Genomic DNA, 18,768 nt, shown 5'->3' on the forward strand with positions numbered 1-18,768 from the left:
TGGGCGGACCGTTATAACATTCGAGAAAAGAAAGTGAGTCAAGAAGAACAGCATCGGGAGGCTTGGCGTGTCAGATCAACGTATTATACAACTCTTGTATCGAAATTGAGGGCGTATACCCACAACCCCTTCCATCACCCGTTATACTGGGCTCTAGATGTGTACCACACAGTCCCGGAGTCGTTTATTGACCTAGCGTACTTAAGGAGTAATTTATCCCTCTCCTTGGAATTGATAGCAATGTCGGCAAGAAACGGTTCAATATCCTCAGCTTTCCAACGTGACCGCGAGAGGAAAAGATCCGCGAAGCGAGGCGCTGGTTCTACGGGCAAAGCGGAAGATGGGAAATACCTGAAGAGGTCGTTTCTTGATGGCGCCGTAAGATAGTTACCCTGGAAAATAAATGAACAAGCAGGAAGACGAGGTTGATTATAGCCGCACAGATAGAAGCTCCACAGACACGAGAGATTCAAAAGCATCACCGACGACAGATTTCCAGGTTGTCAAGAGATCGTCCTCGGCAATGGGATTGTCCTGCCCGGCTCAAATTAGGCCACTACACCGGTAAAAATGGAGGAGCAAACCTTGAACGGCCGTAATATACTTAAACCAACTTCTCGTACCACGCTTGTCACATCCATTTTCCAGATTCCTTGGCGTATCTCACCGAACCAGCCCATAACTTGAGTAGATACCGTCCGGGGAACCTCGTGCACATCCGCGAGTGCCGATGAGAGAATCTCGACACTCGTTGCAGCATGGGACAAGGAATGAGAGACAAGAAGGTTGAGAATCATCTCTAGTATAGTCTTGAGATAGCCAGGCGCGATAGGTCGAAGTTCACCTGTGATAGCATGAGCGAGTTGTGGAGAGCTCACAAGGATGTGCTTACCGTTGACGATCAGGATGTGCATGTCTATAAGTCCACGCGATAGTTCCATGTCGCTTGCCTGGATAACACTACGGGCATCCTCAAACATAACTTGGTTTCTCTTCTGTGTCGCGTCAATAGGAAAATCGCGCCGAGCAATCCGGGCAACTCACATTTCCCTCCTGATCATCATCCATATCCTCCTCGGCTGACTGCTCATCGTATTCATTTCCCCTTAGCATAGCCAAAAGTTTATGCAATCTGGGAACCGTAGGTGCCAGTTCAAGGATCTCATTCACTTGATCGCGTATAACGATGCTGTCGTCGGACAAGTCGAGATCGGACGCGTTGGGAGGCGTTACGACGAGAACAGAATTGGATAGAACAACCGAGCGCATCGTGTATGTCGTGTCGTTTGTACACAAGACGGCATCTTCGCCTGTCTGACCTCGAACTGTGAACCTGAAGACGAACACCTTAATTACGTTGACGGAAGAACGTTGATTGTCTTTTACCGGGGAGGGTTTGAACTTTCGATAGCACTTTCGATTAGCTTGCAAAGGTCGGATGGCAGTTCAATTAGCTTGAATGTACCGGATTCTGTGCTGGACGACGTGGAAAAATACAGATCGCATTCCGACATGATGGCAAGAGCAAACAGGATTTGTTTGTGGCACGGGAAAACTCCAAAACAGCATGGACGAGGTGATTTCAAGTTGAACCAACCTTTTCGGACTTGATATTCTTCAATGGAAGACTCTGCACCGCCTATCACAGCATAGATATGGATGGGCTGACGGCGATACCCTCTAGCGAAAATATCGGAGAAGGAAAGAAATACTTCCCAGTCATCGCTTGGTAGAGGAATGGAAGCAGCCGCCGTGACGCACAGGCCCTACTGACGAAAGTTCTTGATTGCGATGGAGCCTGTCAGCTTGCTGGATCAGACTCAGAGAAGATATAATGCATACTAGAAGTGGTGAAATACAAAAAAAGCTGGTAGTCTTACACAGCAATCATCCTGACAGTATCAAAGACAAAGGGAATTCTACATGATAAGAACGAACTAATGTTTGGATCGTGTCTTGATGGCTTTGGGTAGATTTCTGACTCCATACCCATCAGGGCGGAAATCGTCGTCATCGACACCAACAGCTTCAGACTTCCTCTTTCTCGACTTCTTTGAAGGTGATCCTGCATATGGTTGGGGTGCCACGAAAGGATTGTCCTTCAATGCGTAAACGGCGTCCCACAAATATGCACAAGTGTCATTGCGCATCCGAATATCGTCAAATGAAGAACGAACGGCATAACGGAGGTTGTATATGGCCTTGGCCTTTTTCTCCAAAGGATCTGACGCCATAACATACACCAAGACGCCTACAGTTACTTTTATTCACCCGGAAAAACCGACAGCGAAGATACAGACTCACACATAAAGACGAATTCAACCGGAGCCACTCGCTCGGACATCTTGCTGAAGGCACTGTTATACTTTTTATCTGAAACAATTTGACAGATATTCTTGAGCAAGGTCTGCATTTCGTTTTTTAGCTGTTCGCGTGGGGGATCCTGGCGGTTGAGCCAGCTTTCAAGCTTTTGGGCCGCTAGCATGGGTCGTGTCTGAATGACATCGCAGCAAAACATGGCGTAGGCAAGATTGGAAAAATCGCGGCTGCGTTTGGTGTCCCAGATTATGAAGTCGGATATGCCGCCGTCGACACGGAGGAACTTTTGAACAAGATCCCCGACCCATCTGGTGCGCATTTCAGTGGCATTACTTAGACTAACATCAGCACCAAAAGGACGTACTCGGAGTACGGTGTAGAAATTGCCTGTAGCCGTTCTGAAAAGTATGTTTAGTCTCATAGGATACTCAAAATGCAGGTCAGCTAACACACCAGCTGGCGTCAATGCTACACCCAGTTGTACTCTCTGAAATATATCCCTGACGGCGCTTTCAGTTAGAGCGGTATAGAGAACTACGATATACTTATTATTTAATAAATCAATATGAATTGGATACTATCAGGCTCACCGCATGGCATCACTTTCTTCGCAAAGAGATCTTTGTATCCCTGGGGCAACTCTGCGCGCGTACTCTTCGTCGATTGCGATGTTGTGTACCACCAATTCTTCCTGGACCTTTGATCCTTACCTAACTACACTGAGCAACGAGTGGCATAGGTGTGATCGACGTTAGGCATACATGGTATCTGAGTGCAAACATTTAGACACGTTCTTTGGACACAAGCAAAAAGACGTACTTGGCCATCAATAAACTTTTGTATGGATGTAAGACGCTAGAATTGATACTCAGAGCGATGTAAAAGATGGACAAACTCGAGTGCTCACTTGCTTGCCGTCCACGCAGACTCGCACTTCCTCTCCATCATCATCCAAGGTTACAGCAAAAACCACAGGTGGAATGTAGAAGTTTCGGAATATAGAATCTATCAGCAGGCTCTGTTTTGCTTCTGACCAGACGACATCTATTGAAAATGAGGCAAGGATGGAGTCGGGGTAGCAGTCCACACACCTCGCTGCCAGGTTGGATTCAGATCAACTATGCCTTCATGAATATAGTCTGGACATTATTTCAGTCAAATTTGTGCAAACAATGAAATTTATTCGCACCATGCAGCTGCTTAGTGGTGAACAGCTCTGTCGTAGGCTCAGGATGAGGTTCAACGATCTTGAAGGAATCAGGGTCATCGTCCTCGTCCTCATCATCGTAAACTTGGTCTCCCTCGTCAACATACTCGTCTTGGTCTTCGTCTTTGGGAGGCATGGAGAGCAACAGAGGGGCGTTCGAGCAGGAACGATTCGAACACGGTCACGGTTCCAGTTCAAGTTGTGTCTATTTTAAGCCTCTATTATTCTTACCTCCATGGCAAATCCCAAGATCCCCCTTCCTGAGTACCTAAAGGCCCTTACTACCCATGGCCTATCTATGCAAAAGGCAATGCAGATATCTGGTCAAATGTACGGTTTTGCTTCCAAGTCTAGGTCTGGGCACAGCAACGCTCACCGGAGGAATCCACAGATACAAGACATTCAACACTCCTGCTCAGCTTTCAGAATTATCTCAGCTAAAACTCAAGGCTTGCGGTATTGATGACAAGGACGACCGCAAAATGATCATGTCTGCTATCCGAAAGGCTGGGTATATCTCTGACTCACAGCAAGAAGCTGGCTCTAGTGACCAGCCTACGACAACTGTTGAAAAGCTGGTCTGCCTCGGTGCTCCTTGGCTTTGGCTCAGGTCTTACTTCTTCATATTAGTCCACTCCAACGAAGAAACGGAAACATGAAGCTAAAGACGTCAACGAATTCTTACCGGATGGTCCTACTGATGAAGCCGCGAAATACGGGAGCTTGGATTTCAACGAAGTATTGGATATAAATGTTAGTAATCCGGTTGTCTGCAGTACACTGTCATATTCAATCATACTCAGGTCCTCCTTAAGAAGAGCACTATTATCAATCGCGCACCTCTAATGACCGCGTGGGCCATGATTGTTTCTGAGCGACTCGGATTTCGGAGAGAAGAGGCTCTGAGTATTGGTGCGTTGCACGCAACGAATGACACGAATAACCTCCACTGATACACCAGAACCGTGATCCAAAGCCTCTGTATACACCGAAATGAATGCTCTCTCCAAAGGAGTGTCGCTAGGAATATACCAGGACGGTAAACAGAAAGGCTTAGATGCAATAAAAGGCGGTTCCCAGCCTTACGTCGAGTTGATGGGCAGAAGGTTGGTGCCAGGTCTTTCCGACTTTTGAATATTTCTGACAATCACGCTAGAATGTATGTCCTTCTGTAGCCTCAGATGCCGATCTCATAGCCGTTACCCAGTCCCCTCTATCAATCCCAGTCCAACCAATGGCGCGCCCTGCTCAACGGCAAACCCGCTCAGCCCAGTTACCCTTTCTCCTATATATCCCGATCCTTTCGTCAAACAACACCCCATATAATTGGGGCATTACGACTGCTAGCAGAAAGCTTCGCTCCGAAGGAACTCAATAACAAGGGTTGGGCTCTATATGCTGAATTTCGACCCTCGGTAAACGGGTGGGGGGAGAGATCCGAAGTTAAATGCGAAACCATACTAAGCTTACGGAATACAGCCGTGAAACCCGCAGAGACAACTGGCGCATCGAAGGAAGTGTTATCATCTCTCGACATTGTACAGTTCGAGGAATGTGCATCATCAAGCGGTATCCAAGCACCCAAACGACAGAGGATTTCTGACAACTAGCCAGCGGTCAGGGAAATGAGCTGGTAAATTGTAGGATAGGACGGCCTATAGGCTTATATGTAAAGTATTCTACGACATGTCCGATGTTCAAACGACAAAATAGTATCTTACCCGTTTAAAGATTTTTGATAATTGCGGAAGTGAACTCCGAGGTTGTGGCAGACCCTTGGAACAGGTTTACTATCTCTTGTTGGTTGTGGAAGGAAAGCAGCGTACCTCCCATGTCGACGGTTCTAACTTTTCCTGCATTGATGACACCGAAGGTCGCGCTTGCAATGTTGTTGGCGATAGAGTCAAGTCTAACAATAGCATGAATCTTCAGCGACTTCCAACGGGACAGTTTGGGGATACTGACCCCAGATGTCTCAACATCATCGTCGCACTTAGGATCATAGCAGCAGGGTTAGCCTTGTTAGTACCCATGATATCGTTCGCGACGTGGCGACATCCCGGTTCGAACAGCGCGTAATCCTGCCATGCCAATATTATTAGTGAAATCGACCAAAGTCAATGGAATATACGCTAACCCTTCCAACGTTACAACCTGGGACGATGCCAGGGCCACCAACAAGGGCTGCGCCGATATTCGAAACAATGGCACCGTACAAGTTTGGCATGACCATGACATCGAACTGGCCGGGCTTCGCGACAAGCTGCATCGAACTGTACACAATGATGGTATCATGAAAATGCATTAGAAGGAGAAGATAAGCTGACGTGTTGTCGACGATCATGTCATTGAATGCAATACCAGATGATTTATACTCCTCCGCGACGCGCCGGAACGTGTTGAGGAAAAGGCCATCACCAAGTTTCATGATGTTAGCTTTATGCACGCAAGTGACTTTCTGCATTGCCGTAAGAGTATATGACGGTTACTGAACCAAATGAGGCGTACCTTTCTGTTGTTTTTCAGGGCAAAGTCAAAGGCAAAACGCGAGATACGTTCAGCCTTGGCGCGAGTGGAGACCTTTAAGCTCTCGACCACACCGGGATAACTTTGGTGCTCCAAGCCAGAATACTCACCCTCCGTATTCTCTCGAATGATAGCAAAATCAACATTGGAATGACGGGTAGGAAATCCTGGTAGAGACTTGCAAAGAACAACGGAGGCATAAATATCCAGTTGCTGGCGCATTGCTACGTTCCAAGAGATGTGACCGGATTGAGAGATGGGGGTAAAAAGAATGCCTGAAAGGAATATAAGAAAGCGCCGAAAACTGGAAAAGAGAAGAGACGAACCCTTCAAACCCACTCTGTTCCTCTTCAGACTTTCCATGGCCTGCTTGAAGAGAGCTTCTCCTGATGAAGACATACCAGAGACATCATATTGTTCCCATTCAATGGGAGCGTTGACATGCTCGAAAATTTCCTTCACAGAGTCGGTGATCTCTTGGCCAATACCATCACCGGGTATAAGTGTAACCTGAGCGGCTCATATGTCGGCAGACACGACGACGACAGAACAGAAGAAAGCATACGGTATATACGCCGCCATATTTCGTTGGTGACTGCGAAAAGCCGTCAGCGTTAGGCGAACAGAAGATGACGACGTAAATATACTCTTTGCGTTAGTTTTGGGAAACCCGCCGAGAGTGTCGTGGCAGTTCTCTGACATGAATATGAGACCCAGGGCGCTTTAAAAGATAATAAAAACGTACGTGAGAGAAGGCAGGACGCGCAGATGCCGCAATCGCGCTGCGGAACATGGCAGACGTCGATGAAGGTGGGTAAAGGTAAAGTGTTCAGTTGTCGGACGAGACCGTATCCGAATACAAATTCACCACGTGACTTGTGGCAGCTATCAATCGGAGAATCACATGAAATTGACAGTTTGTATCACCACTTTTAATTATCTTGGGGCGAAAACCTGGGTCCGTTTGCTGGCTTTATATACACCTGCTCATCGGAGCACTACATTCGTTTTTCATGACCATAGACGACTCGCTCTGCCACCTTGGTATGGGTCACGATATCTCAGAGCTCGTCCAGCAGCGGCGCTCTCGTGACTGGACCTTCTATCTCGTCCTCTTCGCCGTCGTCGGTCCTGTCTGGCTCGTCGTTCCAGCTTGCTGGGGTTTCGTCATGTACGCGACAGCTACCCGTGCCCTCTGGGACTTTGGATGGCTGGGAAACTCCGCTTTCGCTGTTGCTCTGTTCGAGGTCTGTTCGGGTCTAAATTAATCAAAACATATAAAGCAGTTGTTGACCGGTCGTCGTACAGATTTTCTTTAGCATCTACTACAGCTATCTTGCATGGAGCTTGTCTGACCCGACGACAACGCCAATACGTAGCGTAGAGGAACTGCAGATCGCTTTGACACGAGTCATCAAGGCGGGCCTCGCCAATCTTTCTGAGGACGACTTTGACACAGAGTCTCTAGACGAGTCAAGACCAGGGAGTCCAGAAGAGGACATCATACAGCTCGACCGCGATGATCCTCGAGCGATCGACTTTCGCAATTCTTTCCGAACGTTTGTCACGCGTCATGTTCTTTGCATTATTTGCTGACTGTGATATTCAGTTGGTTTGGTTTCGTTCCTTGGTCCCAAGTCCGATTGCATGAGGTTCGGCAGTGGCTTTATTGGGCACTCTTTAATGCTGAGCTACCTCCGTTGGATACGCTCCCTGAAGATCGTCGTGCTGCGTTAGATGCAGTGGTCCAAATGTTCCAGAAGCGTGTTGGTAGGCCGGTGCCCGAAGGTCGTTCTCCTCACATCAAGACCGTGCGTCTGAGTGTGGATAAATTCAATGCCTGCTGGCGCCCATTTCTCACGTATGTCCTGGTCTTTATGCTAAATTACATGGCAAAAGCCCGTCTGCGCAACAAATATGGCGTTAATTTCTCTTCCCACGGGGGCCTGGAGTAGGTCTGCACACCTGTCGCCTTGTTCTGTTCTCAAAATTGCATTACAGATATGGCATTCGCATTCCGGATACCTGGGACGCCGCCTCTGGACCTCGGCCAATTGTGTTCTTCCATGGGCTTGGGCTTGGAATATCTCAATACAAACTTGCGCTATCTCGTCTTCTCCAGCATTTCAAAGACCGTCCCTTTCTCGTCATACTACAGCCCCACGTCAGCCAGGATATTTTTCACCCCAACTTTTTAAAGCCCATGACCAGGGAACAAACGACAGAGCGACTGGCTCGTCTTTTGGTTCACCTTGGTTGGGCTGACCTGGCAAATCCGGAACCGACAGAAGAGAAGGTCAAAGGGACCCTTGGAAAGAAAGGTGTAACAATGCTGAGTCATTCAAAGTACGTGTGTTGTTGTCCAATTAGGGATAAACTGCTAAGTTCAAAGCAGTGGGACATATTGCCATGGTTGGATGCTTAAGGACTATCCTCACATGATTACCCGGTCGTGTTTTGTTGACCCCGTCGCATTTTGTTGCTGGGAAGGAGGTATTTTCTGCTAACGATGTTTCCTTCACCATCTTGATTTCTTTGCAGACGTTTGCTACAACTTCCTCTATCGGCCATGTACCACGGTGAGTCTGTCGAGTTTGTTTCACGTGCTGTGTTCTCACATTCGGAACGCCAGGGTATCGACCTGATCATGCGTTATTTTGTAGGTACGGAGATTGGTATCGCAAATCTCCTCCAGCGGCAATACGATTGGTCTTCAAATGCCCTTTGGTATGAAGAGATACCCAATGCTCGCGATTACAACAAAACCTTCTTTGTTTTGGGCGGAAACGATATCATAGTGAAAGCTCAGGTTTAACAATTTCCTCGTTGGTTTTTCGGATTGAATGCTCAATTATCTACGGCAGCGCGTCACACAATATCTTACTTCGCACGGGATAAGGAAGAATCTATACCTTGATCCTAAAGGACACCACGGACAGCCTTTTTTAGTTAACGGTGAAAGCCACGACAAAATCATTAGTTGGCTTCGGCTGGCATAACGATAATTAATGTTACTAACAACGTTCAGATCTAATGCTGGGGTATATAATCTAATAGGAAAGAGGATAACAGTGGTTTTGGTAGACTGTAATGTAGAAAACGTCGCAAGTTAAGGACAACGATATATGGGTCTTGTATGAAGTATATCATAACCAAACTAGATGTGGAGGATGCCATTGAACCTTGGAAACAGCTTCAGAGCGTTTCCAGAGACTATTTCCTGTAATCTCTCTTTTTTCTCGCTATAAAATCGTTCCAGATGAGATGTGTACCACTGAGCCGTCTCAGTAGAAATCACTGCTCAAGGTATTATTAGTAATTAAAAAAAAAGATGAAAATATTACACATCTACCAGGAAAGTCAGTACCAAAAAGAAGACGATCCTGCGGAGCAAATGACTCAATCATAATGAGATTTGTTTCGTAAGAAGCCAGGGCGGTGTCGAAATAAAAACTTTTGAAGTCCTCCATTATCTCATCGGGTGTCAGTGTACAGCCCATGTAGGGTGAAAGACCAGCAACTCGGCTGGCAAGAATGACGGTACTGCCACCCATGTGAGATAATATAATCTTCACGTCACCGTACTTGCGCTTCTTCCCTTCAGATGAGAGATAAATACGTCCTTGAAATAGATATGGCATACTTGCTGACCTGTAGCAACGAGATGGGCTGCGGCTTTATAAGTCTCGTTTGGGACCTATATATATATCAGGGATTTAATAATGACACTGGAAACCAACAAGGACCGACGCACTTCAGTTACAGGAAGGCCTAGGAATTCACAGGGCCATGGAGTCGATGAAGGGTTCTGAGCGCCATGAACAAATACCACCGCTTTCCGTCGATTGAGCTCTTCCCAGATCGGATCGTACTTGTCATCACCCAGATACCCTGTAAGGGAGATGATTAAAGGGAGAACTCTTTATCAAGAGATAGAAAGCTCTCACTGCCGTTTGGTCCTTCACCGATAGTTGTAGAGAGACCGACTCCATCTGCATGAAGCACGTCAAAGGCATACGTAATTTCTATCAAGGCACCTATAAAACAATGTGAACGCATGTCTTCGATGTTTCCATGCGAATATACTTACCCTCCACATCGTCCAAGAACGGGAGATTCGCGAAAAAGCCAAACTTTCCAGGGTACCGTGCACAAATTTCTGCCGCATATTCGTTGTACTGTCTAGCCACTGCGCGATCTCCTTGACTGACGGAACCTTCAGAATACGCCGGGATAGAAAGAATTGCCGCGTCGATCCCTGTATCCGCAAGGCATTTCAAACTGATTGCAGGCGTCCATGGGAAGTTTTCAGTTGGGAATTTCCAGCCGACTGACCGCTGTTTCATGAGACCGGCGGCAGGGAAAAAATGGTGATGTACGTCGATACGAGGCATGGTAATTACAGGTACTGATGTGTCAAGAGCATCCTTCGATCATCTCTCTATATGCACAGATGACAAATCATGGCGGCTTTTGAAGACGCAAACGGGTTTAACGAATATTCTGTGACTGTACGTTAATGAATTAGCGGAGCCTCCACTACAAGGGTACGGATTAAAAATGCAAAAGGTCCCCCAAGTTTCACATTATGCTCTAGAAGACAGACGTATTAGCAGATGAACTAAGCCAGAAGACAAAAGCCTTACTTATACCATACCACGTCAAATTAACTTCTGAAGGGCGTGCAGGACTCATCGTTCCAGCTGACGAATCGCCCGCTCAAAGATGCAGGTGCTTGCAGAGAAAGGGCGGCTATTACACGACCAGGTAGATCTGGAGACAGAAGTTCGCCGCTGGTATGGTAATTTAGGAATTTCTGATAGTCTTTGGCAGACATGCTCTCGCCGCCGGTGGTTCTCAGCATAGCTTGCATCTGGGATCATATCAACAAAGAATCATATACGACTATCGTTGGGCCACTTACATCTGTGTCGACAACACCAGGCCTGAGAGCAACTGAAGTCACTTTCGATTCCTCTTCAGACAAGGTTCTGCAAAACAAATATCAAGTCATCATATAAAGTATTTTGTCATGGGGTATATGTACCTGCAAAGGCTATTCATAGCTGCCTTGGATGCATTATAAGGTCCCCACGCCGGTGTTCCTTTGACGGCAGAACCGGAACTGACAAAGATGATCCTACCACCGACATCGCTCCGTCTCAGCGCGGGCAGCGCTGCTCTGACAGCAGTGATTAAGGAGAAAAAGTTGACATCAAAATGCGTTTTCCAGGAAGACAGAGGGGTAGAATCCCCAATACGGCACATGGGTTCCACCACGGCAGCATTCAAAACAAGCCCATCAATATGACTGAAATGTTGTTCCACCTGCAAGATGGCCCGAACCAGCGAGGGTTCATCGGACCTGCAAAGCGAAAGTGAGGAGGTGATATAAATGGTAAATATCGCCCGCTTACACGTCGCATTGAATATGTAGAAGGTTGTCTGACAACAGTGTCTCTAATTCAGGTGTGCGGGTTCGGGAAATCGCGGCCACATTAACATTGAATGTGTCGAGCAGTATCTTGACGACGGCCAGACCTATTCCTCTGTAGGTTGAAATGAGATGAGTCTATATGTGTATGCGCATTCTGCACAACCTGGATGCGCCAGTAACGACGACGACTGATTTCCGAGTCGACATGGTTTGCGAGATTACCCGCCCGGGCCGGCACTTTCATGCGACCTTCCGAATGGAGATTCGGAGTTTGAACTTTGGTTCTCGGGATTTCTCCCCCAAAGTAATATTTTTACGCGTCTCAGAACGCCAGCTGGCCATTGTTACCCATCCTGCCATCGATATGGTCCCCCGTCTGGTCCTCTCTCGTTTATCTCCTGCATTTTCCAGTGTCCGGTCCTCGTCAATACTCACGCGCAATGCTTTTCGGTCAGTGCGCGGATATGCGACGGCCGACAGTGAACACACGGTGCGCCTGGCCGCCTCAGGCGAATTTTATGCGAGACATATTCTTATGTTTTCTTAGATGACCGTTCGTGATGCTCTCAATGCTGCTATGGAGGAGGAGATGATTCGTGACGACAGCGTTTTCATTCTCGGGGAAGAAGTGGCTCGTTACAATGGTGCCTACAAGGTGAGCTGCAGTGCTCTTTGAATGTTGCGTGTTGCCGACAATAAGCTCCCAAGGTCACCAAGGGACTGCTTGATAAATTTGGTGAAAAACGGGTCGTCGACACGCCCATTACGGAGATGGGATTCGCAGGCTTGGCTACAGGGGCTGCATTGGCTGGATTGAGGCCCATGTTTGTCGTTCACTCTTCTCCGGAGATGCGAATACTCACTTCACTAACCAGCTGTGAATTTATGACGTTCAACTTTGCCATGCAAGCAATTGACCAGATTGTCAACTCTGCTGGCAAGACGTATTACATGTCTGGCGGAAATGTCCCAGTACCCATAGTATTTCGTGGTCCTAACGGTGCTGCGGCTGGCGTGGCTGCTCAGCACTCACAGGATTATGCAGCTTGGTATGGATCTATTCCTGGTTTGAAAGTGGTTAGCCCATGGAATGCTGAGGACTGCAAAGGACTGCTCAAGGTGCTTGTGTTGTTTCGCATTAACTGAGTGACTACTGATTCTCGTTTAGAGCGCTATTCGGGACCCTAATCCTGTCGTATTCCTTGAAAATGAGATGATGTATGGTATCTCATTCCCCATGTCCGCCGAGGCCATGTCGGAAGATTTCCTCATTCCTATCGGCAAATGTAAAGTCGAGCGCCAAGGGTCAGACGTGACTCTCATTGCCCACAGCAAGATGGTAACACATTGTCTTGAAGCTGCAGATGAATTGGCGAAGGAGGGCATAAAAGCGGAAGTCATTAACCTGCGAAGTATTCGACCTTTAGACATAGACACGATTAAGTGTTCGGTCAAAAAGACGAATCGGCAAGTAGCCTTCATACGAATTTTCCGTTATGCTGACACGATTCCTTAGGCTCGTTATTGTTGAGGGCGGTTTCCCAGCTTTCGGTGTCGGAAGTGAAATTTGTGCGCAAATCGTTGAGAGCGAGGCCTTTGACTACCTAGACGCGCCTGTTGAGCGGGTTACAGGTGCTGATGTCCCAACGCCTGTATGTACTCTTTCTGCCCCTTTCTGTTCTTGGCTAATCAGACTGTCCAGTACGCCACGAAGCTGGAAGCACTTGCTTTCCCCGATACTAGCCTGATCATCAAGGTGGCGAAGCGCGCACTTTACCGGACGAACTGATGTTTATGACGGATACATACTGTTTTTCTCTGTCGCTGTTCTGCTGTTTCACAATAGACGCTATTTCGGATCCCCAACCTTTAAAATGTTTAGAACAGGAGAGATACCGTTCCTGCGGCTCAATGTTTTAAGACTGCTGCATAATTCCGACATGATGGCGGCGTATAAGTCTAGATAATGACTACGACCGCGACCGTAAGGACTTGACGGTGGGTCACTGGATCTTGACAAGCAGCCATCTGTGAGATCAAGTTCCACACCACATCACCGGCGGTCAACAAACTGAAACAGCTGGAGTTATTACGATAGAATGGGTTTCAGGATAGATGCAGTGGTTTCTGCCGTTGCCATTGGTAGTCTGAGGAAGATATTAGCACAGCCACCTACTTTTACCTTCCCTCCACCATCATGGGACGTCTTCGTCGTTCAAGAGTCCACAAAGCGCAAAGGGATGTCCACAGAGCCACAAGAACTCGGGTATGCCTATATATTACTGTCCAAGAACCTCACTCATGCCAGCCCAGGTTCGAACGAAAGATCTGGATTTAATTCAATTAATCGACCTCGATCCTAAAGTACGCTCTAAACGCTACACAAGACGTTGCTCTCTGACGATACCTCGTTCGTAGAATCGCGCAGCTCTCGAAGCGCAGCCTCTGGACTTTGAGAAGCCTGGATTGGCGCAGCACTATTGTGTTGAATGTGCAAAGTGAGTTCTGAATGCTGTTTGAAAAAAAAAAAAAGTGTTGAGATATGTCTGCAGATACTACGAGACCGATGTCGCCTTGCGGTCCCACTGGAGAAGCAAAGTGCATAAACGGCGATGCAAACAACTGAAAGAGCCAGCGTATACAATCGAGGAGTCAGAGAGAGCAGCGGGCTTGAGTCGAGAGAATCGAAGACCAGCGCATGCGGTCATCCAGGACGTCGCTATGTGACGCCATTTCAGGCCGGTCTTTTCTTTGCTTGTATCTTGTACGTTCGTATATCACACTGGTGATATTGTCATCTTTTCAACGGATCACGATGTCAAGAGAACCACTTGTACCTACGTGGACATAGTTTGTCGCAATGGAAAAGTAACAAAGTGTGTTTGCAAATAACCTCCTACTCGCTGTCCATCCTCGTATTTGATCCTGATGTCACCCTTGGCCGCGGACGCTCAGGCTGAAGCATTTTCCTTCCACCATAAGACGCCCACGATGCCGAACAGAAACTGCGTGTTGCATTGACGCCCTTCGTAGGGCTGGACAAGGGAACTCGCAAGCCTGCACCAATACCTTCTTCCTCGCCCAGCTCTGGCACCTCGACGTCCGGATCCACAGGTATCGAGTATGGGGTAATAAGGCCCCCATTTTCTTCATCTGAGTTGCTTGAAGAGGAGTCACTGCTCAAGAATCGTGCAATGCGCGCGAGAATGGGTTGTGGTTCATGCATCTCCGAGGGTCCTAGACCTAGCGCGGGGCTTGGATACAAAAAGCCTTCTTCTCCAGAGCTTTCCGAGTTGGAGCTGCTCTGGCTACCTGTGCTGTTTCCGGAAGACGCCACATTTATGCTAGGTATAGAGCCGGACGAGGGAATCTCAAGAGGCATAGTGTTAAGCGGCCCATTGAACTGAGGGCGCCGCGTGAACAACTTGGTCTTCTTCAGACATGTACCAAGTGTCTGTAGCGCCAACGCGTCGTCGAAGTTGTGGAAGAGAGATGCGCGACATGGGGGTTGATGGTGAGAATGGACTCGATTACACTCTGAACCTCGTAAGAGATAGGCAAGACAGTCCTCAGAGGATGTTGACCATAAGAATTCCGAGAGACCAGCAACGATCAGAGATCGGTCGTCCGGGCCGGTACGGGTTATTGGTTGCTCGGCACTTGCCGGAACATCAAAAAAGGTGACCGTCATGTCCCATCGTCTGGCACGTCCTCTGTGTCATCTAAATGTCCCACGCATACGCTACTCCTCCTCGTCCATCAAGAGAAAACCAACCAAACAAGTACCAATGCTACCCCCCCAAAAATTACGCGCCCTCATCTCAGTCTACCACGGCACCGAGTCCTTTGTCACTCCCGAAAATCTCTCAGAGCGTATCGACGACGCCTTTACCAGATCTGCCGGGGGTACTGCACTCAATTCTTTCAAAAAGTATGACAATCTGAGGAAACTCAGACTCGCACAGAGGGAGATGGCGAAACTGTGGGAATGGGACCGTCAGATATCTTTTGGGAATCCGGCTATGGAGGAGAGAGAAGCGAGGATCATCGAAGCACTGTATGGTGTGGATACAAGTGATCCACTATACTGCAGGTATCCTGGACTGGACCTCTTGCAGGATGCTGACCGGGTTCCCGCCTCTCGTGAAGACGCAAAGTCTGTTGTCTCTCAGGCCGAGCCGCTACCTGTTCCGGAGGAGTTTACAGAGGATTATTCGGCACTGGAGCTTGTGGGTAATGCTGTTTCAGAGACAAAGTATCGCACAAGCAACTATCCCATTCCCGACAAATTCGTGGAACTCATCAGGCGGCAAATCCGGCCATCCATACCAGATTCCTCTTCAGACGAGGTTCTCCTATGATGAATTACTCTATGCGATAGGCAAGTCACAGGTCGACTTCAATAGCTCTTTTCCCTGAATAACACACATCCAGGCAATGTCTATCACCCTATTGGCAGAGTTTTGCGGGACAGTTTGCCTTATGCAGATTTCTGTCCCCACTTCTACCTCCAATGTTACCTACGATTGTATCATAACGCTTAGCCATAAATATCGGAGATTTGACTACACTTTCGTTTTTCCATCACTCTGAGGCGAAAACAGTTAGCAAACGCCAAAGAACGACAGAATCTTTAGCAACATACAATTCTATGTCTATTAAGCACTTAAACGTATTCGCACTGCATTTGCGTGAGCCTGTAATCCTTCGCAGTCTGCCAGAGTCGCCACAATAGGACCCAGGACCTTGAGTCCTGCTGAAGACACCTCTTGCGATGTAATGTGTTTCTGGAAGGACAGTGTATTAACTCCGCTGAACTGTCGTGCGTAACCATTAGTAGGAAGAGTGTGATTTGTCCCAGAAGCATAATCTCCACAACTGTCAAGGCGTGTTAGGAAAAAAGTCACGCCTAATTTCTGCTGTTGACTAACCTTTCGGGCGAATATGAACCCACAAAGACACTACCGGCATTTTCAACTAGATCAACTCGACTGGCGGCATTCTCAAGATGCAAGATGAGGTGCTCAGGTGCGTAGTCATTGGAGAACACGAGGGCTTCCTCAACAGAAGATGCTCTGACAATAATGCTTTTTCCGATGGACTGCCGAACAATGTCGACTCTGGACAAAGCTCGTGCCTGCGAATCGACTTCTCTTTCTATGTGACTGAGATGTTTCTCTGTCAGATCAACGGCTACAAGGACGACTTGAGAGTCAACTCCATGTTCTGCTTGAGAAAGCAAATCGGCCGCGACGAAAGCGGCGTTTGCTGTATAATCAGCAATGACCTAAAGAGATATCAGTTCTGTAGATTAAAACGTGAGAAATGAACCACTCACAAGGACTTCGCTAGGCCCAGCTGGCATGTCAATACTAACGAGGGCATCGGTATCGTTCTGGACTAACATCTTTGCGGCCGTCACCCATTGATTGCCAGGTCCGAAAATTTTATCCACCTTTGGAACTGTATCAGTCCCATAGGCCAAGGCTGCAACGGCTTGCGCTCCTCCAGCTTTCAGCACAGTCGAAGCGCCAACCAAACTTGCCACATACATGACCTCAGGAGAGATACTGCCATCTGCCCGCGGTGGGGTCGCCAAAACGATTTCCTTGCAGCCCGCAACCTGCGCTGGAATACCGAGCATAAGGGCGGTGGAAGGAAGTACGGCAGTGCCCCCTGGGACATAAAGACCAACTCTTGGTATAGGTCGCGCAAAACGGGAGCAAACGACACCAGGCATTGTTTCGACCACGAGATGAGATCCACTTGACTGTGCCTCGTGGAATTTCCGAATGTTGGCATACGCTTGGTCGATGGCTGCTTTGACATCCGGGTCGATTTGCATTGTATCCGGGGAGAAGGGCGAAAATATGCACGTGGATGACAGTCGGGCTTTGTCGAATTTGGCTGTAAATTCGAGGAGTGCCGCATCTCCACGCGCTCGTATTTCAGAAACGATAGGCTCGACCTTTTCGATCATCTCGCCGGATTTGAGCACAGGCCGACGGAGTAGCTGCGCGCGCTCTCGTGCTGAGATTGTGCTTAGGTCAGAGGCTCGCATCCGAATGGGACCGTCCGGACCCGCCGGAGGTACCGATGAGACGGATGGAGGCGGTTTTTCTGCAGAGCGGTTTTTCGATGCAGATGACCACTGAGGTTTCGAATTCCCAGGTCTACGCGTTACTCTCTTCGACTTCTTGTCCAGGGATCGCTCGATATCTGCGATTGTGACACCTGCAGCGATACATTTTGTGAGTACAAAATATATCAAGTCAGCAGCTTCAAATGCTACGTCCTCCTTCGTCTCAGCGGAACACAGCTCGTCTGCCTCTTCCATAATCTTTGAACGCAAGAGCTGAGGATCATTGAACAAACGTTTCGTATACGATCCTTCAGGCGCAGATACGAGGCGAGAAAGAAGGGTGGTTTCCAACGCTTGGAATCCTTTCGCATCGCCAAAACATGATTGGCGGTCTAGATGGCAGAATCCTGCGCCGTGTTGCACAACTCGGAACTCCAGACTATCAAAGTCGCAGTCGAGACTGATGCTGATCACGTCCTGAGTCGCACCCGACGTTTCTCCTTTGCGCCAGAGGCCATGTTTTCGTGATTGGTAGACACCCTTTCCTGTTAAAATGCTTTCCTTCACCGATTCAGCAGAGGAATATACCAAGCCAAGTGAGTGACCACTCTGGCTGCAGACCACCGTGGGAAAGAGGCCATCAGGACGATCCGAGATTAAAGGAGCAACGAACGCGTCTCCGACATTTATTTGCGAGCCGGTGGTTGCGTGAAGGGTAAGCTGGTCGCTTGGAATGACTAGCGTTGCTTTGATGCCCAAAAGAGCGCGAATAGTAGATTTAGACGGCAAAGTAGGGGAGGATAGGACGTATATGTCGGATGCGGCGAAAAACTTGGATATTGAAGCAATCAAATCAAGGTCGACTGCTGGACTTTTAAGCAGGACCCCAGATATAGCGCTCCGAACCTTGTCGGAAACGGCACTGACGCTCTCGACGTCGAGCAAAAGGATGATTCTGTCATTGGGAATAATTCCTATGAGCTCCTTGGCCCATGTAAGAGGTACGATGACTTTTTCGGCGCCGTCGTCTAGAAACCCGGTGATGACTTGTAAATCAAAAGCTGGGCGATCAATGAGTACATAAGACCTGTCTGGAAGGGGTCCTGTAGGCGAAGAGAGAATGGTGGGACCTATACGGTGAAGAATAGGGAAGAGCTTCCCACTGGGCTGCTCGAGGAGCGGCAGGAAGGAAGGCAT

General features: G+C 48.1%; 12 protein-coding genes across 12 annotated transcripts; 5 read left to right on the forward strand and 7 right to left on the reverse strand.

The window, feature by feature from the left end:
- Positions 1–134: 134 nt before the first annotated feature.
- Positions 135–1,514, reverse strand: BT62DRAFT_979176 (uncharacterized protein; the record flags this gene model as incomplete). Its single annotated transcript, XM_043189418.1, has 6 exons — positions 135–392; positions 442–534; positions 585–844; positions 893–995; positions 1,045–1,333; positions 1,387–1,514. The coding sequence occupies 6 exons, from the start codon at positions 1,512–1,514 to the stop codon at positions 135–137; spliced, it is 1,131 nt and encodes a 376-aa protein (XP_043042615.1).
- Positions 1,515–1,695: 181 nt separating this feature from the next.
- BT62DRAFT_1052934 (uncharacterized protein) lies at positions 1,696–3,662 on the reverse strand (the record flags this gene model as incomplete). Its single annotated transcript, XM_043178541.1, has 9 exons — positions 1,696–2,251; positions 2,305–2,627; positions 2,684–2,717; positions 2,773–2,853; positions 2,910–3,029; positions 3,135–3,174; positions 3,227–3,363; positions 3,411–3,458; positions 3,509–3,662. The coding sequence occupies 9 exons, from the start codon at positions 3,660–3,662 to the stop codon at positions 1,938–1,940; spliced, it is 1,251 nt and encodes a 416-aa protein (XP_043042616.1). The 3' UTR covers positions 1,696–1,937.
- Positions 3,663–3,761: 99 nt separating this feature from the next.
- Positions 3,762–5,136, forward strand: BT62DRAFT_1002659 (uncharacterized protein; the record flags this gene model as incomplete). Its single annotated transcript, XM_043176871.1, has 7 exons — positions 3,762–3,856; positions 3,918–4,104; positions 4,157–4,279; positions 4,330–4,438; positions 4,503–4,632; positions 4,683–4,697; positions 4,734–5,136. 7 exons carry the CDS (start codon positions 3,762–3,764, stop codon positions 5,134–5,136), a joined length of 1,062 nt encoding a protein of 353 aa, XP_043042617.1.
- A 115-nt stretch (positions 5,137–5,251) lies between these two features.
- BT62DRAFT_979201 (uncharacterized protein) lies at positions 5,252–6,845 on the reverse strand (the record flags this gene model as incomplete). Its single annotated transcript, XM_043189421.1, has 10 exons — positions 5,252–5,301; positions 5,353–5,435; positions 5,492–5,607; positions 5,664–5,799; positions 5,854–5,984; positions 6,035–6,327; positions 6,379–6,562; positions 6,618–6,647; positions 6,700–6,747; positions 6,798–6,845. The coding sequence occupies 10 exons, from the start codon at positions 6,843–6,845 to the stop codon at positions 5,252–5,254; spliced, it is 1,119 nt and encodes a 372-aa protein (XP_043042618.1).
- A 253-nt stretch (positions 6,846–7,098) lies between these two features.
- On the forward strand, positions 7,099–9,051 carry BT62DRAFT_887385 (uncharacterized protein; the record flags this gene model as incomplete). The annotated part of the gene is made up of 8 exons (XM_043182914.1): positions 7,099–7,299; positions 7,361–7,611; positions 7,662–8,003; positions 8,054–8,398; positions 8,448–8,545; positions 8,594–8,631; positions 8,685–8,861; positions 8,917–9,051. 8 exons carry the CDS (start codon positions 7,099–7,101, stop codon positions 9,049–9,051), a joined length of 1,587 nt encoding a protein of 528 aa, XP_043042619.1.
- Positions 9,039–10,555, reverse strand: BT62DRAFT_664131 (amidohydrolase 2). Its single transcript, XM_043181806.1, has 6 exons — positions 10,143–10,555; positions 10,000–10,089; positions 9,807–9,943; positions 9,704–9,749; positions 9,405–9,650; positions 9,039–9,352 (listed from the first exon to the last, which is right to left on the reverse strand). The coding sequence occupies exons 1-6, from the start codon at positions 10,444–10,446 to the stop codon at positions 9,210–9,212; spliced, it is 966 nt and encodes a 321-aa protein (XP_043042620.1). The 5' UTR covers positions 10,447–10,555; the 3' UTR covers positions 9,039–9,209.
- A 163-nt stretch (positions 10,556–10,718) lies between these two features.
- On the reverse strand, positions 10,719–11,849 carry BT62DRAFT_979183 (NAD(P)-binding protein; the record flags this gene model as incomplete). The annotated part of the gene is made up of 5 exons (XM_043189419.1): positions 10,719–10,925; positions 10,977–11,043; positions 11,100–11,417; positions 11,470–11,624; positions 11,739–11,849. 5 exons carry the CDS (start codon positions 11,847–11,849, stop codon positions 10,719–10,721), a joined length of 858 nt encoding a protein of 285 aa, XP_043042621.1.
- On the forward strand, positions 11,774–13,364 carry BT62DRAFT_929112 (thiamine diphosphate-binding protein). The gene is made up of 7 exons (XM_043185646.1): positions 11,774–11,979; positions 12,037–12,144; positions 12,198–12,313; positions 12,365–12,608; positions 12,658–12,956; positions 13,006–13,141; positions 13,192–13,364. Exons 2-7 carry the CDS (start codon positions 12,037–12,039, stop codon positions 13,276–13,278), a joined length of 990 nt encoding a protein of 329 aa, XP_043042622.1. The 5' UTR covers positions 11,774–11,979; the 3' UTR covers positions 13,279–13,364.
- Positions 13,365–13,676: 312 nt separating this feature from the next.
- On the forward strand, positions 13,677–14,382 carry BT62DRAFT_929114 (uncharacterized protein). The gene is made up of 4 exons (XM_043185647.1): positions 13,677–13,755; positions 13,803–13,853; positions 13,908–13,987; positions 14,042–14,382. The coding sequence occupies exons 1-4, from the start codon at positions 13,687–13,689 to the stop codon at positions 14,214–14,216; spliced, it is 375 nt and encodes a 124-aa protein (XP_043042623.1). The 5' UTR covers positions 13,677–13,686; the 3' UTR covers positions 14,217–14,382.
- Positions 14,383–14,385: 3 nt separating this feature from the next.
- On the reverse strand, positions 14,386–15,180 carry BT62DRAFT_1073648 (uncharacterized protein; the record flags this gene model as incomplete). The annotated part of the gene is made up of 1 exon (XM_043178954.1): positions 14,386–15,180. One exon carries the CDS (start codon positions 15,178–15,180, stop codon positions 14,386–14,388), a length of 795 nt encoding a protein of 264 aa, XP_043042624.1.
- BT62DRAFT_929115 (uncharacterized protein) lies at positions 15,174–16,074 on the forward strand. The gene is made up of 2 exons (XM_043185648.1): positions 15,174–15,870; positions 15,924–16,074. The coding sequence occupies exon 1, from the start codon at positions 15,278–15,280 to the stop codon at positions 15,848–15,850; it is 573 nt and encodes a 190-aa protein (XP_043042625.1). The 5' UTR covers positions 15,174–15,277; the 3' UTR covers positions 15,851–15,870; positions 15,924–16,074.
- On the reverse strand, positions 15,820–18,768 carry BT62DRAFT_964034 (histidine biosynthesis trifunctional-protein; the record flags this gene model as incomplete). The annotated part of the gene is made up of 4 exons (XM_043188714.1): positions 15,820–16,078; positions 16,135–16,367; positions 16,421–16,776; positions 16,828–18,768. The coding sequence occupies 3 exons, from the start codon at positions 18,766–18,768 to the stop codon at positions 16,148–16,150; spliced, it is 2,517 nt and encodes an 838-aa protein (XP_043042626.1). The 3' UTR covers positions 15,820–16,078; positions 16,135–16,147.

The sequence above is a fragment of the Guyanagaster necrorhizus genome (genome assembly GCF_019112545.1).
Source record: "Guyanagaster necrorhizus MCA 3950 unplaced genomic scaffold BT62scaffold_6, whole genome shotgun sequence".
Lineage (NCBI taxonomy): Eukaryota > Fungi > Basidiomycota > Agaricomycetes > Agaricales > Physalacriaceae > Guyanagaster > Guyanagaster necrorhizus.

What these genes read in the sequence shown, in the direction of transcription:
- BT62DRAFT_664131 (XM_043181806.1), bottom strand. Translation starts at nt 10,446, where the DNA reads ATGCCTCGTATCGACGTACATCACCATTTTTTCCCTGCCGCCGGTCTC. An exon ending in TAGGCCTTCCTGTAACTGAA is followed by an intron (nt 9,750 to 9,806) that starts GTGCGTCGGTCC and finishes ATATATATATAG; the next exon opens with GTCCCAAACGAGACTTATAA. An exon ending in AGCCCATCTCGTTGCTACAG is followed by an intron (nt 9,651 to 9,703) that starts GTCAGCAAGTAT and finishes TCTCATCTGAAG; the next exon opens with GGAAGAAGCGCAAGTACGGT.
- BT62DRAFT_929112 (XM_043185646.1), top strand. Translation starts at nt 12,037, where the DNA reads ATGACCGTTCGTGATGCTCTCAATGCTGCTATGGAGGAGGAGATGATT. An exon ending in TTGGCTGGATTGAGGCCCAT is followed by an intron (nt 12,314 to 12,364) that starts GTTTGTCGTTCA and finishes TTCACTAACCAG; the next exon opens with CTGTGAATTTATGACGTTCA. An exon ending in ACTGCAAAGGACTGCTCAAG is followed by an intron (nt 12,609 to 12,657) that starts GTGCTTGTGTTG and finishes ATTCTCGTTTAG; the next exon opens with AGCGCTATTCGGGACCCTAA.
- BT62DRAFT_929115 (XM_043185648.1), top strand. Translation starts at nt 15,278, where the DNA reads ATGCTACCCCCCCAAAAATTACGCGCCCTCATCTCAGTCTACCACGGC.
- BT62DRAFT_929114 (XM_043185647.1), top strand. Translation starts at nt 13,687, where the DNA reads ATGGGACGTCTTCGTCGTTCAAGAGTCCACAAAGCGCAAAGGGATGTC. An exon ending in ACAGAGCCACAAGAACTCGG is followed by an intron (nt 13,756 to 13,802) that starts GTATGCCTATAT and finishes ATGCCAGCCCAG; the next exon opens with GTTCGAACGAAAGATCTGGA. An exon ending in TATTGTGTTGAATGTGCAAA is followed by an intron (nt 13,988 to 14,041) that starts GTGAGTTCTGAA and finishes ATATGTCTGCAG; the next exon opens with ATACTACGAGACCGATGTCG.